The 22,416-nt window shown below is 37.4% G+C and overlaps 2 protein-coding genes across 8 annotated transcripts in view; one reads left to right on the forward strand and one right to left on the reverse strand.

Moving 5' to 3' along the window:
* The window catches only part of git2b (G protein-coupled receptor kinase interacting ArfGAP 2b), a 13,517-nt gene extending 6,370 nt beyond the window's left edge, over window positions 1–7,147 (reverse strand). Inside the window, exons 1-15 of one of the 6 annotated variants that reach the window (XM_036214393.1) lie at window positions 6,893–7,147; window positions 6,314–6,447; window positions 6,098–6,210; window positions 4,723–4,828; window positions 4,252–4,338; window positions 4,025–4,155; window positions 3,304–3,398; window positions 3,172–3,217; window positions 2,352–2,357; window positions 2,217–2,265; window positions 2,026–2,098; window positions 1,845–1,942; window positions 1,645–1,756; window positions 1,234–1,385; window positions 981–1,133 (exon numbers count right to left, since the gene is read on the reverse strand). In XM_036214393.1, coding sequence (XP_036070286.1) covers window positions 981–1,133; window positions 1,234–1,385; window positions 1,645–1,756; window positions 1,845–1,942; window positions 2,026–2,098; window positions 2,217–2,265; window positions 2,352–2,357; window positions 3,172–3,217; window positions 3,304–3,398; window positions 4,025–4,155; window positions 4,252–4,338; window positions 4,723–4,828; window positions 6,098–6,210; window positions 6,314–6,447; window positions 6,893–6,944 — 1,407 coding nt within the window. In that variant the 5' untranslated portion in view covers window positions 6,945–7,147. Of the gene's footprint in view, window positions 1–980; window positions 1,134–1,233; window positions 1,386–1,644; window positions 1,757–1,844; window positions 1,943–2,025; window positions 2,099–2,216; window positions 2,269–2,351; window positions 2,358–3,171; window positions 3,218–3,303; window positions 3,399–4,024; window positions 4,156–4,251; window positions 4,339–4,722; window positions 4,829–6,097; window positions 6,211–6,313; window positions 6,448–6,892 lie in introns of all 6 variants that reach the window. The other 5 variants (XM_036214392.1, XM_024299242.2, XM_036214395.1 and 2 more) reach the window with 5 other exon arrangements.
* Window positions 7,148–8,843: 1,696 nt separating this feature from the next.
* Window positions 8,844–22,384, forward strand: sgsm1b (small G protein signaling modulator 1b). 2 transcript variants are annotated; one of them, XM_024299550.2, is made up of 25 exons: window positions 8,844–9,025; window positions 9,105–9,148; window positions 11,243–11,318; window positions 11,821–11,983; window positions 12,103–12,255; window positions 12,405–12,472; window positions 12,555–12,697; window positions 12,774–12,905; window positions 13,596–13,720; window positions 13,800–13,867; window positions 13,947–14,110; window positions 14,198–14,327; window positions 14,645–14,771; window positions 14,858–14,922; window positions 15,004–15,149; window positions 15,839–15,967; window positions 16,050–16,223; window positions 16,338–16,406; window positions 17,063–18,151; window positions 18,225–18,349; window positions 18,420–18,502; window positions 18,587–18,696; window positions 18,805–18,901; window positions 18,994–19,161; window positions 20,347–22,384. In XM_024299550.2, exons 1-25 carry the CDS (start codon window positions 9,019–9,021, stop codon window positions 20,433–20,435), a joined length of 3,744 nt encoding a protein of 1,247 aa, XP_024155318.1. In that variant the 5' UTR covers window positions 8,844–9,018; the 3' UTR covers window positions 20,436–22,384. The 2 variants fall into 2 exon arrangements, with proteins under 2 accessions (XP_024155318.1, XP_024155319.1); XM_024299551.2 differs by having other exon boundaries at window positions 9,108–9,148.
* Window positions 22,385–22,416: the final 32 nt, after the last annotated feature.

Genomic DNA, 22,416 nt, shown 5'->3' on the forward strand with positions numbered 1-22,416 from the left:
CCTTATAATAGTAAATAACTCAATGTGTTAATTCTCTTTAAAACTCAAACACATCTCACCTCAATTCTCTTTGACAAAGAGACTATGCCCCCTAGTGGTCATTGCTGTGAAATACCAGAGGCTTCAAATGGATCATCTGGAGTTTAAACACCCACTCCAATGAAAATTGTGCTTTGTTTTGTCTTTTAACATGTTCTTGTGTCCTTTTTCTCATGATGGAAGATGTATATAAAGAAAACTAATCATAAATTGCGTTATTATTTCGTTATTCAAATCAATTTGAATCAGCACATTTGAAAATATGCTGGTTGGCCCACAAGATCTCCGCTCCATTCTGATTAATCCACTTGTAGACAACTAGATCCATGAAAGTCTTTGTTTTACTTGTTCAAGCTGGTATCCTGCTCAAACAGCTGGAAAGCTCCAATATTGCTGGGCATTTTTGTTGTTCCAGTAATGTTAGGTTGGGGGTTTTAGGGACTGTAAGCTAGCGGGAGAGCACGTAAACAGAGAGCTAAAATATATAATGAACTACTGCCGCACTGGAGAAACTATAAACTAGAAAAGTTTTTTTTATTTTGGCTTAAAATGGCATCATAATAATTAGAAAACCTCTGGGAACGTTTTCAAAATAGCTCAAAAGATAATTGGGGTCAGTCTTTAAATCTTTTTTTATGACTAATTAAGCAATAATAATGCCAAAGTAGACACATTTATGTTATATTTGCCGGGACTCCCTTGTAAAAGAAGTTTGAAATCTCAGTGGGATTATCCTAGTTTAAATAAAGGTCAATAATGTTTTGTTTTCTCCATTAGGCTGCCAGCTCTTGGAACAAAACACATTAGCTTAATCTAAAAACTGGTGCAATGATAATATATATTTTTTTCATTTTAGGGAACATATATCGCTATCTTCAAAAAAGGCAGTTTAGGTTGCGTTGCTCAAACTTGTTTTTTGCACAAATCAAAGAGTAACTAACCTTATTCTGCATCACTCGCAGCTCCTCACTCAAATGGCAATTGACTTTAAGCAGCTGCTGTATTTTGGCTTCTGATGCAGTCAGGGCACTCTTCACCTCCATAAATTCCTGCACTGTTATAGGTCCATCAGACAAGTCAGAAGACTCAGAGCTCTGCAGCAGAAAATATATTTTAAAAAGTAAGTCAGGTTTGATTGACATAAAGCGTAAAGCCAGATGATGAATCTACGTTTGGCATCCCTCAAAGTCTGACCTTGGCCCGTCCATCATTGCAGCTGTCCCCACACCTTGCTTCCAGCACCGGGTCTTCATCCGAAGCCACGCTGTCGTAATCTGGCTGGTCATTATCTTGGCTCTCACTGTTATGGCGACTACCGATTCCCTGCAAAATCAGCTCCACATTTTCTGAAAAACACACATCAACAATAACTGTAGCTTCATAAACATGAGGAATCACGTGTTCTTTTTGGGTACCAATTTCAGACATCAATGTGCACCAATGAAACAGAATGAAACATACAGTAGTTTGTTTCGGGCTACACATGTTTTAGAAAGCTTATGCAACAAAAAAATGGTGTTTAGAACTTTGTTAATATTCTAAAGTATTTTAAAAAAAGTTATAAAAGCCTCACAAAACACAGGACTCAAAAACATCATTTTATACCTTTAGGACTTTCACAGATATTACCCCACTGCCGTCGTTTAGCATCTGTGAGAATATCGATGACCAGGGTGGCAAATTCATGAGCACTAAATCGTGCCAATTTCTGACGACCCTAAAGGTGCAAATAAAAAAAATTAAACAATAGAACAAAGAAACATTTTATTTAAAAAATGCACTGCAACAAAAACTTAAATGCTCACCTGGTTTCTAGTTGATGAGTACTCAGGATTTACAGGCAGAAAAGGCACAACAGTGGTGTCTGTTACAAGTGTGCTGTGATTCTGAGTAGCCAACCAGACTGGAAAAAAAAGAAAATATGCATTTAGTTCAAATAAAAACTACAACTTAAAGTAAAAACTCTTTCAATTATGAAAATTCAACCTGCATCTGTTTCCCTTCTGTCCACTTCATCGTAAACATCCATTGCCAGTTCTTCAAACTGGTGGTTATTTAACTGTAGACGCACAAAGAAAGCTGAGTTATGGTTCTGTTTTAGAACAGCTGCAAATAAATAAAAGGAAACCTTAGTAAAATCACAGGAATAAAAATGACTGCATCTAAAAATGTCTTACCGATTGCAGTTTCTTCTTGGCCGCTTTTGCAAACTCTGACAAATCCAGACTGCTGTGGAAATGACATTTAATGAGTTTATCTTTTGTCTGCTGAAAAAAGTTCATACAAGCAGGGAAGTGGTAAAATGTACTTACTTATTTCTTATCCAAAGAAGCACAAAAGAAAAAAAATGCATTTTTTTAATTTTCCCAAAACGTGATATGTTATAAATCCTAATTTAATAAGACCTTTTCTAAAATACTGTTGATGTAGAAGTAAAATTGCATAAAAATACCAAAGAGGTAAAAAAAAAAAAGTTTATTTTAACAAACCTTTTATTTTGATACGCTCCAATATTTTTTTTAAACTAAGCTTTTAAAAAAAGGATCAGTTTAGGTAACCTAGCACTAAGGGATCTTTAAAACAGCAATCAAAAACAAGAATCTGCTAGAAAGATTTCAAAATAAAATGCATTTTCTATGCATGAATATGATAGATGATTAAGATTAAGATTAAAAAAAGTAAAATATGAACAAAAACTGGAGAGTACAGAAAGGAGAATCCAAAAGTTACAAAAACTAAAAAAGAAGAGAAATGAACTGTAATCTAAGCTCAGAAAAAAATAGCAAAAAGGGAAAATTAATGTGATGTTAACAATTTTATTTTTTATTATCCTGGGCTACTTTTCCAAACAAAGAGGTCGCAGTTGTTTGTTTTGTGGGTAGATTGTTCAGCATTTTCTTCTGTTTCGATGGACATGTGACCACATAGAATTTGAGGCGAAAAACATTTCTGGAATTGGAACAAATCTGTGGTAAGGCTCCCTTTTGTTTATTGTTTTCACTGGATTTTGTGTAGAAAACTGCACTTTTTTTAAATGGCTCCACTGACAGTTTATGCTGTGTTTACGATACGCTCTTTTTTTGACATTTTTCATCAATCATTTTGAGATTTGTCAAGTATATCTATTATTACCTGTCTGCCATTTGAGGTATGATGAAGTGCTGTCCACTTCTATGATCTAAAACAGAATAAAAAAACACAGATATACAGGTCCTCATCTTTTTTCCTGATGCATCAACTATAATTTCAGCATGTCACACGTACCTGGTCGTCTCCCACAAAGGTAAAACGTTAAGCGGTCTGTGAGTTCATACTGTATTTCCACAAGCCTCTCCGCCAGCTCCTGATGCCCGGCTTCTCTGCAGGAAGCAAGTTTCACTCATTGAAATACAAAAACTGCTGATATGTTTTAGGCAACACCAATAAGATGACAATCTATTTTTTTTTTCATTTATAATACTTCTGTAAAGTAAAGTAAAAGGCGTTGGTTTTGTGTGGTGTTCAGAAGACCATTTATGATGTTAATCAACAATACATGTGAAATTCAAAGTTAAATGTTACCATTTAATTCATCGTTTATGACAAATGGAATTTAAAGACTCAATGCTGTGGAGCTCTCCTGTTACTTGTAGTGAGAAACATCTCAAATGATGTAAAATATATATATATTTTTTTTGTTTCCCTAGGATTGAATAAAATACACGCAACATTTCACTCAAACGGCAGATCTATTTTTGTCCACATGCAAGCAAACAAACACGCACATAGGATGTTTGTCATTTCCTTCACTGCAGGCATGAGGTTTTTAACAATGGTACAAGAACATCTGGCGGTTTTTGGTTTGTCTATTCAACCCTAAAGCCACAGGTGACATCGGACACAAATAAAACAACAAGTGAAATATGCACAAGCTAGTTGTGATATACATATTTTACATTAAATCATTACTTTGCATACATTGAATGCTTGACTTTCTTTTTTTTACCTTGCATAATCAATGGGTGTTTTTCCACTGGAATCCAGAGCTCCTGGATCAGCTCCATAAACCGCCAGCAGTTCTGCTTGCAGAATCTGACCTGCTTTAGCTGCTATGTGAAGCGGGGTGTTTCCTTTTTCCTAATATTTCAAAAAAAGAAAAGAAAAGAAATGCTCAAACTTTAGTATAAAAGAAACTTGGAATAAAGCAGCGTCTATTTATTCTAGTGAACTTACAGGATGGAAAAAGTTGGCCTGTGATCCTAATGATAAGAGCCTGAGGCAGGTCTCCAGGTTCCCTGTTCGTACACTCGAGTGGAGTTGCTAAAAAGAAAAAAAAAAAAAAAAAAAAAATACAGAATTTAACTACTTAAAAGCTTAAAGACAACAGTCTGTATTTAGATAATTCAGTAAAAGCAATAAATATAAACTTCGGACTTTTTTTAATAGTGTAAAGAATACTTAAGTATAAAGAGCTGCCATAAAGGCAAACCATTAATCCATACATATTTTGAAACTTTTTTTTTATTTATAGAAATGAGAAAAAATAGCGTACTTTAAAAACATCAATTATTCACTAATTGACTGACACTTGAAGACTTTAATGGTTTGATGCATCCTCCAAAACAGTGTTTAATAGAAAATAAAACTGATACAGTGCTTGGAATATTTTATTTTGATAAAAAAAAATAAAAAACATTTAATTACCTTGCTGAGATCTTTCGCTGTCGCACTGTCATCATCCCGGCATGGCATCCGATGCACATACGCTAGCATCTGATATTTTGTCTTGATGAACTCTGTCTTGTTAGGACTGAAAAGAAATGATCAAAATGGTCAAAATCTGGACCATTTAGAACTGCTATTTGACATTATTGGTGTTTGACAAATCAACAATGACAAAACTGCCTATAGTTACATAAAAGTACAAAAGGACTACCGGTACTTATACTGTTTAGGGAATTTGGGGTAACATTCATTTTGTATGTACTACGCTGACTTAATTTAGGTAGGATATACCATTGTTTCTGTCATGATATATTTTTATATATTTGATTTAATTAAACTGAGCTTTGCAAAAGCCTGGACTCTGATGTGATGCTGTCATAGAACACACTGTCTCTTCTGTGCATGTTGGCCGTGCCAGGGTACTGACACTCAAAATAGTTTATAGGTGGAGCCAGGGACAAAGATACCAATACATCATTGGCTCAACTAGTGTGCTCTGAGTAGGCTCTAATTCTATTCTGTCCTCCAAATGAGATCAATGCTCTCTTCCTGAGTTGCTTTCAAGGTTCTTTATTCTCTGAGCAAGTTCCTCCAGTTCAAGCCTGTTACATGATTTAAAGTTCCACTCCAATCATCTTTTTGATCGATTGTACAATTGTTTGCAGTGGTATTTTAATCATGAATATTCTGTTTTAGCCACAAAAAAAAACTGTCATTTTCTAGTATATAGTTTCTACATAGTTCATTACAAATTTGCCTCCGAGTTGTAGGAAGGGTTGTTGGCACCCATGAGAAAAATGCCACAAAAACAAGTTGAAAGCACAACTTTCATTGGAGTGGATCTTTAAAGCATTTCCTCTTACTGTGAGGTTAGATGAGTCGATGTGAGATGGGCTGCTCATCTTCACTACACAACCACAAACAGTGTTTATTAAGTAAAACACATTTAAACTCCACAAATCCCTAAAAACTATTTTTTCTTTGATGAAAACATCTTAGATTGTGTACATGTAAAAGAGCATTCACTTAAAAAAAGAACTGTGACATTTAATGAACTTAATACAAAAATCAATATAAAGGGTCAGTTGCTTGATAACTTTGATCCAATGTAGCCAACATGGTTAGAAATGAAACCATTTTTTTTTTTTGCCATGTTCCAAATCAGTGGTTTTGAGGCCGACTTGCAATGACTCACAGTTAAGGCAAACAAGGCCAGCTATGCATGTTCACTGACCTTAACAAGCAAAACTGAAGTTGTCAATAGAGTTGTATTCGAGAAGCAAGCAAGCGTACTGAAATAAAATCAGTAGTGACATATGAAAAACCTTCTGAAATAAAATAAAAAAAAACTTACTGAACTCTGTCCTGGGGGTTAGCTTTGCGTTTCCCACTGACTGAAGAGGAAGGGTCCAGAAGGCTATGCTCCCAAATAGAGTTTGCACCATTGCCATACAATGTCTGTACCATCTATACAAGAAAAACAACTATTTTAATAAACTCCAATATAACAGAATTATTGCTGGTTTGAAAAGTGATGGTGAGTTTGAGGATGCTGCGCCCCCCTCCACACCTGCAGCTGAGAGGGTGGCCAAGCAGAATGAGTCAGATGTCGGACTTGAGAGCTGTGTCGCCCCAGACCTCGATGGATGCTGCAGCATTCGTCGCAGATCAACACTCCCCTGTTTACAGACGCCCAGCGCGGCTCTGCAACACATTTGAATTGTTAACTAACTTTCAGCCAACACAAATGTAACCAAATAAACAATAAACAACTATTTCAACAAGCCAGGAAGGGACTTCGCGCCATACTCTTACATAAATACTCATAAATATTCACTCTAAAAAAAGGACAAATTATAATAGTTCACAACCACTGATTTATTACGTAAAAACAATACAAACGCCTACACGTTTTCAAGCTAGCCGTTATTTTAATAAAGCTATCGCCGTAATATTTTATCGATTCTTGAATCATAGTTTTGTTAATGACACAAACTAGGAAATAATTAAATAAAGTATACATGTTTCTATTTGCTAACAAGTGTCACGGTTCGTTCATTTTCACGGGGCTAGCTAACCGGACGTAGCGGTACGCGCTGAATTAGGAGGCTAACTGATTAGCTAACGCTAGCTTGTTTTGGCATCGTACCCGGGGCGCTGCAATCAGCGCAGACCTCTCGGCTTCGCACTCGCTTTGACATCCCTCGATGGAAATCCTCTCAGTCCAGGGAGAGCGACGTTGTGGGAGATAAATATCGAAGCGGAAGCACGAAGAGCAGCCGGGACAGAGCGCTTCGCCACACTGTGTGAGGATCAGTTCTAAAGCGGTTGTCTTCCCTCGCTCCCACTGAACAAAGCGACGTCTGTCTCATTCCAATATAAACCCAACTTCCTCACACTGCTTCCTTTCCTCCTCCTCCCTCCCTTTCCTCCTTCAACAGCTTTATATTTTACTAAACACAATTCAGCTGACAGTATTAATATTTATAGCCATTTTTACTGATAAATGTCAACCTAGTTACAAATTGTACTATAGCAACATAAAAATCACTGAGAACACTGTTAAATCTGTTTAATATTCAAATAGTAAATACACACACGTGTCCTTTTAATTTCACATGACAATCATAATAAAATATAAAGAAAACATGGAAAGTTCCTTTTATATCATTATTCACTGTTCTTAAAAGTAAAAGGAAGAACCATTGACTGTATACAGAGAACTGGACTGAGTGGGTGTGACATCACCCATAGAAAAGTATACTTAATTCTTGCTCCAGGGACATGAAACCAATTCAATCACCATTTTTCTGCAGTAGGGACGCCGCCATGTTGGAGCCAGATGACAGTGATTGGTCCAAGTTGGTCTGAGTCAGCATTTCTACGGCAACTACTGTCATGAGTGAGGTTGTGTGAAGTCCACACCCCTTCCACTGAACGAGGGCTCGGGAGAATCTGTCAATCAAACGTTTGAGGTGGGGGCCATTGGGCACCACATGCTTTTATTGAGGCATCTGATTGGTCAGTTTATAACAGGGGTGACATACAGCCCAAGGGCCATGCAATTATTCAATTAGCACAAAAATGAGAACAGAAGTCAGGGTTTTGAAATAAAAACTCCAAAATGTTCTGTTTTAAGGTATATAAAATCAAAATAAGCATTTATTTTTCGAGATTCCGTGTTATTTCTTTCTCTTATTCTGTCGAATTCTGTCAAATTTTAGAACCGTGCCCAGGAGTCAAAAAGTGTGCCCACTCCAGGGTTATATAACTTGAATAACTTGGGATAGAGAAAACAATATGGTTAAATAAGATATAAGTAAGATTAGTAAAACAATGTTTTTTTTTTAAAAAAAAATAGCAGAGCAAGAATGGTTATTGATGAATAGAATGACAGAGTTAAGCTGTCTATTTCAGAAGTCTTTGGGATTTTTCTTTATTGGAGTCAGCAGGTTTGTGCATATTTGACTTCTTATTTGTCTATTTGTCCTGTCTGGCCATTGATTTTTATGTTCTTTAGTCTATTTTATTATTAATTATTACTATTTTTTTATTGAATTGTGGATTTTGGTGGGCCGTCACATTTTGAGGGCAGAGCCCCCTTAATTATACTTTCTTAGATCCCGCCATGTTTTGACTGCATTTCTAAATACATTTCTTTTCTGTTTTCTACTAACAGTAATTATCAATATATTTATTATAATCAGTGAAACAACCAATAATGTGAAAATTATGCATAATTAAAACATGACGTGTATAAGACATATTTTATTAGACAATTGACTTTCATTTATTACACCATGGTTATTTGCTTTACAGTAAGACAATCCTGTATGCAGTCATACATTTCTTTTTTAAATATTTTGATTTTTAACCAGAATTTGGCATTTATGATAAAAAAATGTGAAAACTTTTTCTTTTTGCCTCTGTATATGATTCAATAATTACAATGTATCACAATAAAAAAATACCAGTTAATTGAAAGGACCATTGATGACAACATAATAATAATAAATCATGTATTGTGTATTACCATAATTTGTCGGTTCCAATTGAAGTGTGTGGGTCTGCGTTGGCGTTACCGTGTGCCTGTGTCTTTAAAGGGGTGGTGGTTCACTTGGAGGTATCAGATAGGTTTAATATAGTCGTTTAGAGCACATCACCCATCCTGGAGCTGGTCTGCTTTAAAAGAAAACCTCTCCAGACCTTCATTTTTTTCCACCTTCTTCTTGTTGAAAGCTGTTCGTGTGTCAGCACGACACCGAGTCGGGAGCGATGGGAGGTACGGCCGCTGTCGCATAATCCTCATCATTTCTCAGATTTTCCAATCATCATTTTTATAATGATTATTTTTGTGATAGAAGCAGAGACGCGCCAGAAACTGCTCCGCAATGTGAAGAAGGAGGTTCGTAGCATCCTTTTTTTAATAAAAAAATCTCAAATGTCATGTTTGCGGGCAGGGATGTGAGCCAATCGTGTGTGTATTTTGGTGGATGTACAGACTGTTTATGGCTGCTGTCGGGCCCGGATCCAATCCTAACCCGGCTTGTTTAATCGAACATTAAAGCAGAGGCTGATAATCATCAGCAATATTCTGGTTGTGGAGTGCTGATAGACTTGCGTGTAAGGATGACGATGGTGCTGATGATAATGATGACGATCATCCTGATTGCACTGATTTAAATCCTTTATATTAAAAATCACCCCCTCAAAAATGCCCCCAGTTTACATTTATTCAGTCTAGATTGGATTGTTTAGTGAAATGAGGATGATGCTCCAAAGTTATAGGTGTGACCTTGGTATCTTTTCTTTGTAGTTTATGCTCTGATAGCCATCACATAGAGGATAACTTAAGCAGTAAATGCATTTTGGATGCAAATATCTCCATTAAAAAATGCATTTACCTCTAACACCAGAACTGTTTAAAGGAGGGGAGCTGGATGTTTTAGCCTGTGCTAAGGAAGCCATGTACTTCTTCTTACTGTGTTCCTGCTCTCCTCACCTGTGACTCATTGCTTTAAAAAAAATGCACGGCTCTTGTGGCTCAGATCCTGCAGCAAGGAGGGGCTAAGCTGCACTGTCAAGATGTAGCATATTGCAAAATGACAAATGTTTGGAAGTGTTTATGTGCACTGATATGAATAATTGCAAAAAAGGGATTGTATTTGCTGTTTTAAAGTAAAAGGGATAAAGCAGGGAAGGCAAGTGATAACACTATTAAACTTCCATATGTGTTAATTTATTACGGATGGCATAAAAACATGCTATCAAGGGTTAATAACAATTGAGCTAGCATCTATGACACTATTTTTTTAAAAGGTCACTATTTCACTCTGATAAAATTAGTGTTTTTGATGTTTTTATCATTTTCTTGTGGGATATTTTTCCAAGGATGGAGGACAAATATTAAGAATATTAATCTTAAAATAGCATTTCTGAGTATGTCTTTATTCAAATTCTTGTGAATCAGGAGCAGATGAAAAAAATGTCACTGGAAAACGTTTGTAGCTGTGGTCCAGAAAATACAAACCACAAACTTGCTGCTCTGCTCCATTCTGATGAAGGCACTTTTAGATGAATAGATCCATGTACGTCTTTGTTTTACTGGTCTGGAATATAGCCATAAAATGTAAAGCTGGATAGCGCCGATATTGCTCGCCATTTTTGTTGCACTGGTAATGTTAGGTTGTGTGTATGTGAGGCTGACAGGTGATGACAGGAAAAGAGGGCGGGCTTACTTCTCTGCAGTCCCGCCCACAACTCAGAGGTGAATTTCTAATAAACTATTGCTGCGCTGCAGAAACTATGTCCCAGAAAACAACACAGTTTTTTTTTTTAGAAAGTTAAGAATGGCATAATCATAATTAAAAGATCATTGGGAATGTTTTAAAATAGATGATTGGAGTGGGACTTTAAAAAGTTTTATTTAAAATAGTTTTGAGGTTTTAACTGAAGTGATACGTTCGTTTGAATAATTCTTAATTTATGTTTTGTTTATCTAGTAAGAATAAGAACAGCAGTTTTCATGCTTGATTATACATTTTATTTAGCAGTAATTATATTATCAATAATAAACAGTGAAGAAAGAGCTTAACATGTTTTTCTTTATTGCTTCTTTTTTAAAATATTTAATTTATAAAAAAATGTACAGTTATAAAACAATGTCAGGGTCAAACCCATTGTTGCTAAGATGAATATACTGTATGTTTTAGTAAAATGTACACAACATTTTTTAAGTATTTCTTTATGAATGCAAATGTAATGGTTGCAAATTTCTATTTTATGTGCACAAGAAATGATGTTGCTAGATCCAATGTCATACTATTTTTTATTTATTTATGGACATTTAGAAATAGTTTGATTTTTTTCCCCCCTCCTAATGTGTTTAACCTTTTCCTGCCCTCACTGTCGTACCTGACATCTCACCTCCATCATCGCCTTGACTGACTCTTTCACACTGATTAACACTAACACCTCACTGTGTACTTCTCCCCTCTAGGTGAAACAAATCATGGAGGAAGCTGTAACCAGAAAATTTGTGCATGCAGACAGCAGCCACGTTATATCCTTCTGTGGTAAACCCTTTTTTATTTCTGCAACATGCTTGTGTTTCATGCTTTTAAGTTTTAATTTAACAGGAAAACAGGATGGAAACATTTACTATGAGAGACTAATAAAAAAAGGATGTGTTTTGTATTTTTACCATATGGAATAATTAATTCTTTTGCATCTAAAATGGTTAAAATCCAACGTGATTCAGTGAATAGAGCTAATAACTTTTATCCACAGTCAAATGCATCAACCCTCTTGAAACAGGTAAAAAGTTTTTGTTTGGTCATTTCAGAATTTACTACTCACTGCTCCTCAGTTAGAACATTAAATCAGGCATTCACCATTTTCAAATCTATTATTTCAAAATTTCCCAGAAGTCTCTGCATAAATAATAATTAGATTGGTAATATTATTATAAATGCAAAATGATTAAAATGCTGTTTTGTAGGATTCAATTGACAAAGATCATATAAGAAATGAAAATGATGCAAATGAACAATTGACTTTTTTTGTGTGTGTTTGTAGCCGTAGTAGAGGCATGTGTCCTCCATGGACTCAAACGTCGAATTGCAGGCCTGCTGTGCACAAATAAGGTTGCTGCCCTCTTTATGAAGGTGTCAAAGAGCTTTTCTCCCGCCGAGGAACTCTGCCGCAAGGTCCAGGAGCTGGAGCAGATTATCGAAAATAGGTGAAATGTCACCTTCTGTCAAGGAGAATTGTCTTTGTTTTTCTCTTATATGTCTTTGTCTTGTAGTCTCCACAAATTTAAAGATGTTGCACTTTGACATGTACCTTTGTTCTTTATAGCAAACAGAACAATTCCTCTCTCAATAATGACCGCAGTCGGCAATCAAAGTTGCCCAACCTCCCTCCCCAAGCGCTTAAAAATCTGTGGATTAGAACAGCTCTGATGGAAAAGCTCCTGGACAAAATTGTCCTGTATCTGGTGGAAAACAGCAGGTATTACTAAATCTCCTTTTTGCGTTCATGCAGTTTTGATTTGGTTGATTGACTATAAAGTCTGAAATTTACATTTTGTGCATAGCTACATTGTAAATAAAAGAAAGTATGTTTTTTTTTAATTGTTGTTATTATTATTTTTGCTTTAGTACATTCTATGATAAAGAAGCCATGTTGATGGACCCTGTTGATGGACCAATCCTTGCATCTCTTTTGGGTAACCTCATACAATAATTTTTTTAATTTGTTCAATTACTGTTTCAGTATTACCCTCTAATCGTGCAAACTCTCTCCTACAGTTGGCCCCTGTGCTTTAGAGTACACCAAAGTTAAGACGTCAGATCATTTCTGGACCGATCCATCAGCGGACGAGCTCGTACAGCGCCATCGAATCCACAGTGGCCACTGTCGGCAGGAATCTCCCTCTAGAAGGCCTGCCCTTGTAAGATGTCCAATAAAAGCATTCCCAATGGGAAATAAAACCGTAATCCACTACAGTATCTCTCTCTGATGTCCAGATCCAGAAGAGACAGTCCAGTGGCAGCATGGATGATCGTCCTCTCATGTGGGTGAAAGAGTATGTCGAGTCACTTCATCAGAACTCAAGAGCTACTCTCCTGTTTGGAAAGAACAACGTCCTGGTGCAGCCAGTATGTGCTTTTCTGTCACAGTAAAAACATTTACTTAAAGAAATACTCTAATTGATGAAAATGTAACTTACTCTAAAACGATGGACACACTGTGCAAGTGATGCACATTCAGGAACAAGCTAAATGAGAGTTCATGAAATGAGAGTTCATGAACCCACTTTTGGCCCATGGTGTTCACACTAAACAAGCAGGGAGGGGCTTCTTCTTCTTTTTCTTCTACTGTTTACTAGCCCATGTCGGCCACCTACACGTGGAAGAGGGTTGGTGCAATATGTTGAATTTTTTCCCAGACTTTTCCGAGATAAATTTTCAACCAGTTGGCACTTGAGTGAATTAAAAGGGACACCATCCACACTTTTTAAATTTTTTTTCATTGAAAAATGAAAAAAAAACATCCATACATCACTATCAAATTTGAGTCCCTGTTTGGTCAAAGCTTGACCCAGTTTAACTTTCAATGTGCCTTCAATGGCTGCACTTTTTGTTCATAGAGCCTGAAAAAGGTCATAGAAACTTGCCTAGCTACGCACAAACATAAGAGTTCTGAATGCAGAACTCAAAATACATGTTTACTCACATTTACTTAGACTTGATATTGAGTGTGATCTCTTGAACGCCAATTGCCAAGGGCGTTGTGAGCGACGCATAATGGTAACAAAGTAAGAAATTGATCATCTTTTGTTCTTGCAGAGGGATGACATGGAGGCCATTCCTGGCTACCTCTCACTCCACCAGACTGCAGATCTCATGACACTGAAGTGGACTCCCAATCAGCTGATGAATGGCAATGTTGGAGAGCTAGATTCTGAGAGAAGGTTGTTATTTTTTCCAATGTAAAACCTTTGGTTTTACACAGCAAGGCTAAGTGACCCACATTTGCCCCTAATTTCACAGTGTTTACTGGGATTATGCAATGACCATTCGTTTGGAGGAGATAGTCTATCTTCACTGTCATCAGCAAAGTAAAGTAGCTTCTTTATCATTTGAAAGTTTTCAAATCAGGATGAACAAATCCAGCGATTATTGTGATGATTTCTCCAGTAAATAGTGGTGGGACTGTGGTTTTGGTGAGCCAGGATGGGATCCAGAGACCTCCTTTGCACTTCCCCAAAGGAGGTCACCTGCTTCAGTTTCTCACCTGCCTGGAAACCGGCCTGCTACCTCATGGGCAGCTGGACCCGCCGCTCTGGAATCAGAGGGGAAAGGTCAGAAAAATGAGCAAGTGTTTATCAAAGTTCCAAAAAAAGCCTGTCTTGCATCGTGGTATTTGAGAAGATTATCTGCCTTCACAGGGAAAGGTTTTTCCCAAACTGCGAAAGAGGAGCCCACATAGTTCATGTGATTCCGTATCGGATAAGGAAGATGATGAAGCAACTGATTATGTGTTTCGGATCCTTTTTCCTGGCAATCAGATAGAACTCAGTGAGTTTTATTTTTAACTCATGTTCTGCTTTATTGCATTTATATGAGCACATCTGTGCGTTACTGTATAAATTAACGTTTGAAAACATACCACATTTGACATATGTTCCTTTTTTTAGTGGATTTGTTTAATTTATGGCCATGTTGAGAAAAAAAATCATTTTGCAGTCAATTTGCCTCTTTATTTTCCTCCTATATTTTTTAGGAAATTTGCAGAGGTGACATTTAATGTAGAAATTTGTTGGCATTTTCATCTGCTTTTGCGTGACTGTGATGATGATAATAATAGCAATGATAAAAGCCCCCATGCTGTGCAGTGGCCCTGGAGCTAATGGATCAGAGTGTTAATATGTGGCAGCCAACACCTAGGAAGTCCTCCTGCTCCTCCTGCTCACAGAATGGCTCTTCTGATGGTTCTCTGCCTAATGGCTGCAATCAGGAGAGGTACATTTCCCCTCCAAAAAAAGCACAAATCTATTCAGTTCATGTTGTTTCACTTGACTGAGTTTGACATTTGCCTCTGTTGCCAGGGCTCCATTGAAGCTCCTTTGTGACACAATGAAATACCAGATCATTTCTCGTGCATTTTATGGATGTAAGTAGTTTTAAATTTGTTTTATACTTTGTTTTTACCACCTTTACAGTGAAAATCAGAAGACTGTTCTTTGCTTTGCAGGGCTGGCGTACTGTCGTCATCTGTCCACAGTCCGAACCCACCTCTCAGCTTTGGTCAACACCACAATAGTTGACCCTGATGTTCCCTGTGTTGCTCGAGGAGGCCTGTCTGTGGAGGTCTGGGGAAATTTCCTCAAGGACAGCTCTGTAAGAGTTAGTCGCACCTGAGTCTGATATCCTTCTCTGTTATTGTGCCTTCTCGGATCTATAGTTTGAAAGAAAAATGAGCAGTAAACTTCTTTCTTGAATCATCTTGGACACCATTGTGACCATAGCCCATTTCTTCTGTCTATCCACTTTTCAAACAATCCCTTTCAGGGGTCATGAGGATACTGGAGCCTATCCCATTCCCTGTTAGTCAAAGGCGGGGTTCACCCTGAATGGTTTGCCAGGTCATCGCAGGGAAATGCAAAAGTCAAATTTTTAATGTCCCAGTCAAGCCCTCTCAGACAGACCCTACGTTTATCCATATTCGCTAGTTGAAGATTCATCTTGCTTGAGTGAAAATTTGTCTGCCCCCAACACAACCAGTAGATCAAATAGGTCCTTTAGGATTTGAAGTTTGAAAAACTCAGATTTACACTTTAAGGCTCATTAAGACGATACTTTGGAACCATTTGTTAAATAATATGTTTTCTGGAGAGATCGCAAAGATAAATACCCTTTGTTATCTCTTGTCTATAGATACTTCATTATCACTAAACCATTTGATTCAACTATTTACCTTTGCTTTACATGTATCTACTTACTTTGTGATTTTTAACATTTTTTTGCCTGTAATGTTTAACAAAGATAGCGTAAAACATAGAGATGATCACATATTTTCTGTATTCCAGACCTACGAAGAAAAAGAGATCCACAGACTGGTGTATTTCGGTGGAGTAGCCCCATCCCTGCGCAAAGAGGTCTGGCCCTTTCTTTTGGGACATTACCAGTTCACCATGACAGAGAAATGCAGACTGGAGGTATTTTATCTTCATGTGACTTAACGAATGCCCACATCCCCGAGATAGTGTTGCAATCTCTCTTCACTCTGGATCTGCTCAGATGGACAAGCAGATGCAGACGCTGTACGAGCAGACTATGAAGGAGTGGCAGGGCTGTGAGGTCATCGTACGTCAGAGGGAAAGAGAAAAGCACGCTGAAGCGCTTGCTCGATGTTCGTCTGGTACCAGCGTGGAAAGAGGACCCATACAGCGAGACTCAACCATCAGCACAGATGCAAGTCCTACTGAGAAGTCAAAAATAGACAAAGCACGAAAGGGAACTACTTATTATAGGACAAGGAAATTACTTCACTAATAGTTCCTTATTTTTCTCTTCATTCTATTCCAGTCGTCACTAAGTAGCAGCTCAGACCCACACCATGGCAACTCACAGAGTGAATCCAGCTGCAGCGAACAGGTATTTCGTCAAATTTGTTCGACATTTGTTTGACCCTTTACTAACATATCGGAGTCCATTAGTCATATTAAAGTTAAAGTGAATTTCAAAACACGTACGCTAGCAGGAGAGAGTATGTAAACAGATGGATGATGGGAAATGGAGCAGGCTTACTCTGCGCAAACAATTTAGAGGTACATTTTTAATGAACTACTGCAGAAAACTATGCCCTCGAAAACACTATTTTTTTTTTTATTATTTTGGCTAAAAACTGCGTAATCATAATCACAAGACCACTGGTAACTCTTTTAAAATAGATCAAAAGATGATCAGAATGAGACTTTGAAGGGTTTTCAACAAAGCAGAGTTGATGCTTTTTTGATTGGATGTAAAGTCTCACTAAAGTTTTCCATTTCATGAATAACATAAATATTATTTTAGGCTGCAGCAGGTCTCTTGATCCTGAATTAGAAGAAATATTTATTTTTACTACAGCAATTACATTAAAAAATTATATCGGGCTATAAACTTGTGCTTTAAAAAGTAATTTTAGCATTTTTTTTATAGCTTTGTAAAAGATGGAGAAGTATTTTATTTATTTTCTAAGGACTCGCAGTCCATTCAAAAGTATAATCTAAACTATGAATTAATTTTAATCTCTTCTCAATTGCATTTAGGTATTTGTCTCGGCTGAGGTGGAGCCAAAGGTTGAAGAGGCAGAGAAGCAGCTCAGCAGCCCTGTGAAAACCACAGATGGTCAGCAACTCCCCCTCTGCGATCCTTCTCCCTCAGCTGTGTCAGACTGTCCTCAAAATACAGACAACAACCCTCCTGCGACTGAATGCCACACAGAACCAGAACCCGCTCAGCAGAACGCTGACAAAGCTGAAGAAAACAGCCAGATTACAAAATGTGAATCGGGAAGGGAAGATGGGAACACTTCAGCTATTGAGAATGAAACCGTAGATACAAAATTAGAAAGTGTGAAGGCTGAACACGAGAAGTCCGCAGAGACGTCTCCATCTGAGGGCAAAGAGACAACTCATGGAGATGTCAAATCAGAAAACACAAAAGTAAATTTGAAATCTGCTCCAGAGAAGACAAACGTTTTGAAGCTAGAAAAGGAAATACATAATGAATATTTCCAAGCACCTCCACTCGGGCAGACCCTGAGCCTCCAGGTACACAAGAACAGAGATCTGGAAGGGAAGACATACTGTCCACATGTTGTCAGAGATAGTGCTAGTTCCCAGAATGAAAAAAAGACAGACATTTCAGAAGAGAACGAGACCACAGAAGCAACTGTTTGTGAAACCAGAAAAGCTGCAGAGAATCCGCCTGGTTCAAATTCTCCGGTCAGACAAGTTCTGAACGCTCTCCAGTCGGCCTCAAGGGGAAGCCTCACGCTATCCTCCCAAACTCGGCAGTCTCCGGACACGGCTGATTCCGATGACTCTCCCTCCGCTTTGGAGATGGAGGACATTCCTGTGGGAATCACATGTGTGACCTCACAGGAAATTCACACTCGGCCTTTGGTCGGCCTCGCTGCTCCGCCCGTCACCCCGGCACAAAGAGAGAAAATAGCAGCCGAGGCCCTGGTGCTGGCCCACCATCCGGACGCCGCCGGTAACACCAGTCCCGAGAGCACCGACCTCGGCCTTTCCGAAGAAGAGCCGGAGATGGATAATGTGCTGGTGGAACCGGAGTCTACAGAGTCTGGAAGTGTCATCAAATATGAGGAATCCTCAGGGCAGCAGACGTACTCTGTAAGAACTACATAAAAAAAAAAAATCTTTTTTCATAAGAACCTCACACTAACTTGAGTAACTGTGTTTGCAGCAACAAACACAGGACATGTACTTGATCAACTTGCATCGCATCGATAAAGATGTCAGACGCTGTGACAGAACATACTGGTACTTCACTCCGGAGAATCTGGACAAGCTGCGCAACATCATGTGCAGGTAGATAGGCCTCTGTGTAAATATGTTTGTTTCAAACTGTCAAAAAAACAGAAAGGGTTTGTCTTTGCAGCTACGTGTGGCGACATCTGGATACTGGTTACGTGCAGGGCATGTGTGACCTGCTGGCGCCACTTCTGGTCATTCTGGATGACGGTCAGTGACACAAACATGCTTGTTCTTACATCTGAATGAACAATCTTCATTGTGTTTGGGGTTTTTTGTGTCTCTTTTTTGCAGAGGTGATGGCATTTAGCTGCTTCACTGAACTGATGAAAAGGATGAACCAGAATTTTCCCCATGGGGGTGCAATGGACTCGCATTTTGCCAACATGCGTTCCCTCATACAGGTTGGCTTAAAAGTCTAGCAATGCAACCACAAAACTGACTATCTTTGCTAGTGAATGAACAAAATATGAATGTAAGTAGTTGATAGACTAATGACATTGACTTTTCAGATCCTGGACTCTGAGCTGTTCGAGCTGATGCAGCAGAATGGAGACTACACCCACTTCTATTTCTGCTATCGCTGGTTTCTTCTCGACTTCAAAAGAGGCGAGTTTGGCAAACCTCTGTAAAAAAGGAAATTATCCGCTACCGTGAAAGTTAAACCCTGAAAGTTAAAGTTTTTGGTCTGTTCCAAACAGAAATGGTTTATGACGACGTGTTCTCCGTATGGGAAACCATCTGGGCAGCCAAGCACACCTCCTCTGAACACTTTGTGCTCTTCATTGCTCTGGCACTGGTGGAGATGTACAGAGACATCATCCTGGGAAACAACATGGATTTTACAGACATTATTAAGTTCTTCAATGGTAAGAAGTTGTGGATATTTTAAAGACCCACTCCGATCATCTTTTGATCTACTATGAAAGTGTTCATAGTGGTCTTTTAACTATGATTACGCCGTTTTTAGCAAATATCAAAAAATCTGTTTCCTTTTCTAGGATGTAGTTTCTGCAGAGTGGCATTAGAAATTTGCCTCTGATTTGACTGCTAGTGAGAGGCAACGCCGCCCCCTTTACCCTTCCCTATTGCTGAGGTCGAAACAGGGAGCTTATAGGCACCCCAGCGTATTTGTTACATCACAAATAAGCTCTTTTTGAAATTGCCTATTTCATTTGTACCTGATTCAAATTATTTTCTTAATAAATGTCCACCTTCATAAAAAAATGCCACAAGAACAAATTAAAAGCACCAAGAATACATTTTTTATTGGGGTGGGTCCTTAAAAGAAAAGACTAAAGATCAGAGGTTAGATCCTGGAGATCATTTTGAGCTGAGATCCTTTAAATTTATAAATTTATTTTATTTTTAAGAATTGTTTTATGGTAATACTTTTAATTATAGTAAGAATTATACAAGCACTTTTCAGAAAGCATTTTTTAAAGTGTATTCTTTATAAAGCTGTCTCCACTGAACTTTTTTTTTTTTTTTTAAATAAAATTAGTAAAAACAAAAATTCCAACTATGACGTGCTAATATAGGACGGAGAATTAGGACCACCATTATGAGTTTTTTAAATTTACTACTTTAAATCTCCTAAATTTACGAGAAGAAAAGTCATAATTTTAGCCTATGACTTTTTAAGTCATAAATAAATTACTTTGTTCTTATAATTTAGCAGTTGGAACTTATTTCTCGTAAATTTATGAGATTTAAAGTCATAATTTAAAAACAATTTTTTGTTTGTAAACTCCGTGGTAATAATAAGCATGTCCAGTGAAGATATTCTACAAACTTAAATAAATTGAAAAAAAAAATGTTTCTACCTTAGAATATTTCTGGCATTTTATCAACGACAAATTAACCATTTCCAATTTTTTTAAATATTATCTTACAAAAATAATGCTAACAAACTAAATTGAATTTTTTAGTCAACATTAATTTTGTATGTTTGATTATAATATGTATTTCCAAAGATTCTGAAATTGTTATGCTAAATACTACCAGAATTTTGTTTTTTCTCAGCCAAATTAAATCTTTATTTCTCCTTTCAGAAATGGCGGAGCGACACGACGTTCCACAGGTCCTGATGATGGCCCGAGACCTGGTCCACAAAGTGCAGACCCTCATTGAGAACAAGTAACACGGGACTCCGCCACCAGGGTCGATTTATCTGACATGATAGTCATATACAGTATATCTCTATAAGAAAATAGTGTTTGAAAACTGGTGCACATTTACAGTAAAGCTGCTCATTATTCTTAAAAACATGATAAAAGAGGTTCTGTTTGCTCCTGCTTTGCAGTAAGGAGATGCAAGTATTGCCAGTAAATATGATTTTTGAAGTGTTAATGTTCACCCAGTGAATGTAACCCGTATTGAAACAGCTTCAGGATGTTCTTTTTTTGCCTTAAAATTCAGCTGTTGTTTCAGGGATGCAGCAACCAAATTTTTCCACTCTGTTTATACACCTCTACCATTTGTTTGTCACGTAGTTGAATATGTTTTCAAAAGGATCATTGATCTGTAATTGTAGCTTCCATAGTTTGACATCTTGTCTTTTTGATATTGTTTAATATATTTGGCCTGTCAGTCGACCACTCACTGATCAGTATTTCAATCGGTTTTGTCACAATTTCAGGAGGACTATATTTTACGGACTCCCTTTGTGATTTCTGATCTTGCAGCACATACTTATTCTAGACGCCATCATTTCCTCAAATGCGTGTTTTATACGGAGTCTTCTGTGTTTGAACTGCTCTGTACATTGCTGTTTTTTCCAGTTTTCTCTGGAATCAGCTTGTTGAAACTGTATTTGCAGACAGCCATGTCCCACCTCCTCCTCCTTATAGTGTCAGCCTTCCACTATTTCCCATAAAATATGAACACGTGCAGAGCTAAAATGAGCAGTGCAGCATCGTCAGCTGTTGTGCTGTAGTCATTTTTGCAGAAAGGGTTCTCCTCCTCACCCTTGTTTGGAAGTAGACTTCCATTTTTCTTTTCGCATGAAAGAACAGTGAAATATGGTGCCTTAAAGGGGCGGAGCTAGGACATTTATATATGAAGGGCAGGAGGACTTAGAAAGGATGGCAAATGAAGGCAGCAGATTGGAACGCCATCACAAATGATAAGATCAAAAATACAGATTTCAAACTTTTTAATCATTGTTGAGGTATTGTTAATTACTTTTCCTCATTTTCCAGATTTTGACTTGGGCCAGGGTGTTGACAACCCCGATCAGCACATTACATGGGCGTAGTAAATAATTTGATGGGCTCTAGAATTTGTTTACAAATATTGCTTTTGTTTTTTTTTCCCCCCCAAATAATAATAAAAATATAGAACAAAAAATTTGCAGGCGAATCGTTTTGCTGCAAGGGTAGCTCCGCCCCTGGGTACCTCGTAGTTTCTTTTAAAATTACCTTAGCTTACGGTCAGTGGGAAATACTGCAAGCTGTCACAAATCTAAGATTCTGCTGCCAGGAAACAAAAATGTTTTAATAATTAGTAGATGGTCAGAAGTTAAGATGCAACCATGGTGTTACTTTGCTTGCAGGTTTTTGAAATGCAGTGAATTTTATTCCCATAATCCTGCAATTTAATCCATTTTTTTAAAAAACTCAGTATTTTATGCATTTATACTTTCTCTGATTTGGTATCTCAAACGATATGTATATGGGAGACATGAATATCTTAAAATCTGTGCAAAATAATGTAAGAAATGTTCAACATGGCTGAGCAGTCAGGTAATTTGGTGCCACCTGCTGGTTTCAACACATCCATAAACACTCCTGTTAGTGGCTTCAGTTCCAAAGTGTTTCAGTGTCACCGCTAATGTATCCATGTACGACCTAAACATGCCTGAGTATTGCTATCTGTGTATTGCTGTTGTCAAAAGGTGTAAAAATATTGAAATGATTATTGTATAAAAGCTAAAAAATTACATATTTAAAAAAAAAATGCAATACAATGTATATGGAGCCTCGTCTGAACATAACGAAAACACAAGTAAATCACTGGAAATTTATTTTTTTCTGTCTTCTAAAATGGTTAAGTATAATTATTGTGTATTAAAATATATTTTGGACATCATGTAAACTGAGTTTTATTTATCAGCAAGTGCT

The sequence above is a fragment of the Oryzias melastigma genome, linkage group LG12, assembly GCF_002922805.2.
Source record: "Oryzias melastigma strain HK-1 linkage group LG12, ASM292280v2, whole genome shotgun sequence".
Classification (NCBI taxonomy): Eukaryota; Metazoa; Chordata; class Actinopteri; order Beloniformes; family Adrianichthyidae; genus Oryzias; species Oryzias melastigma.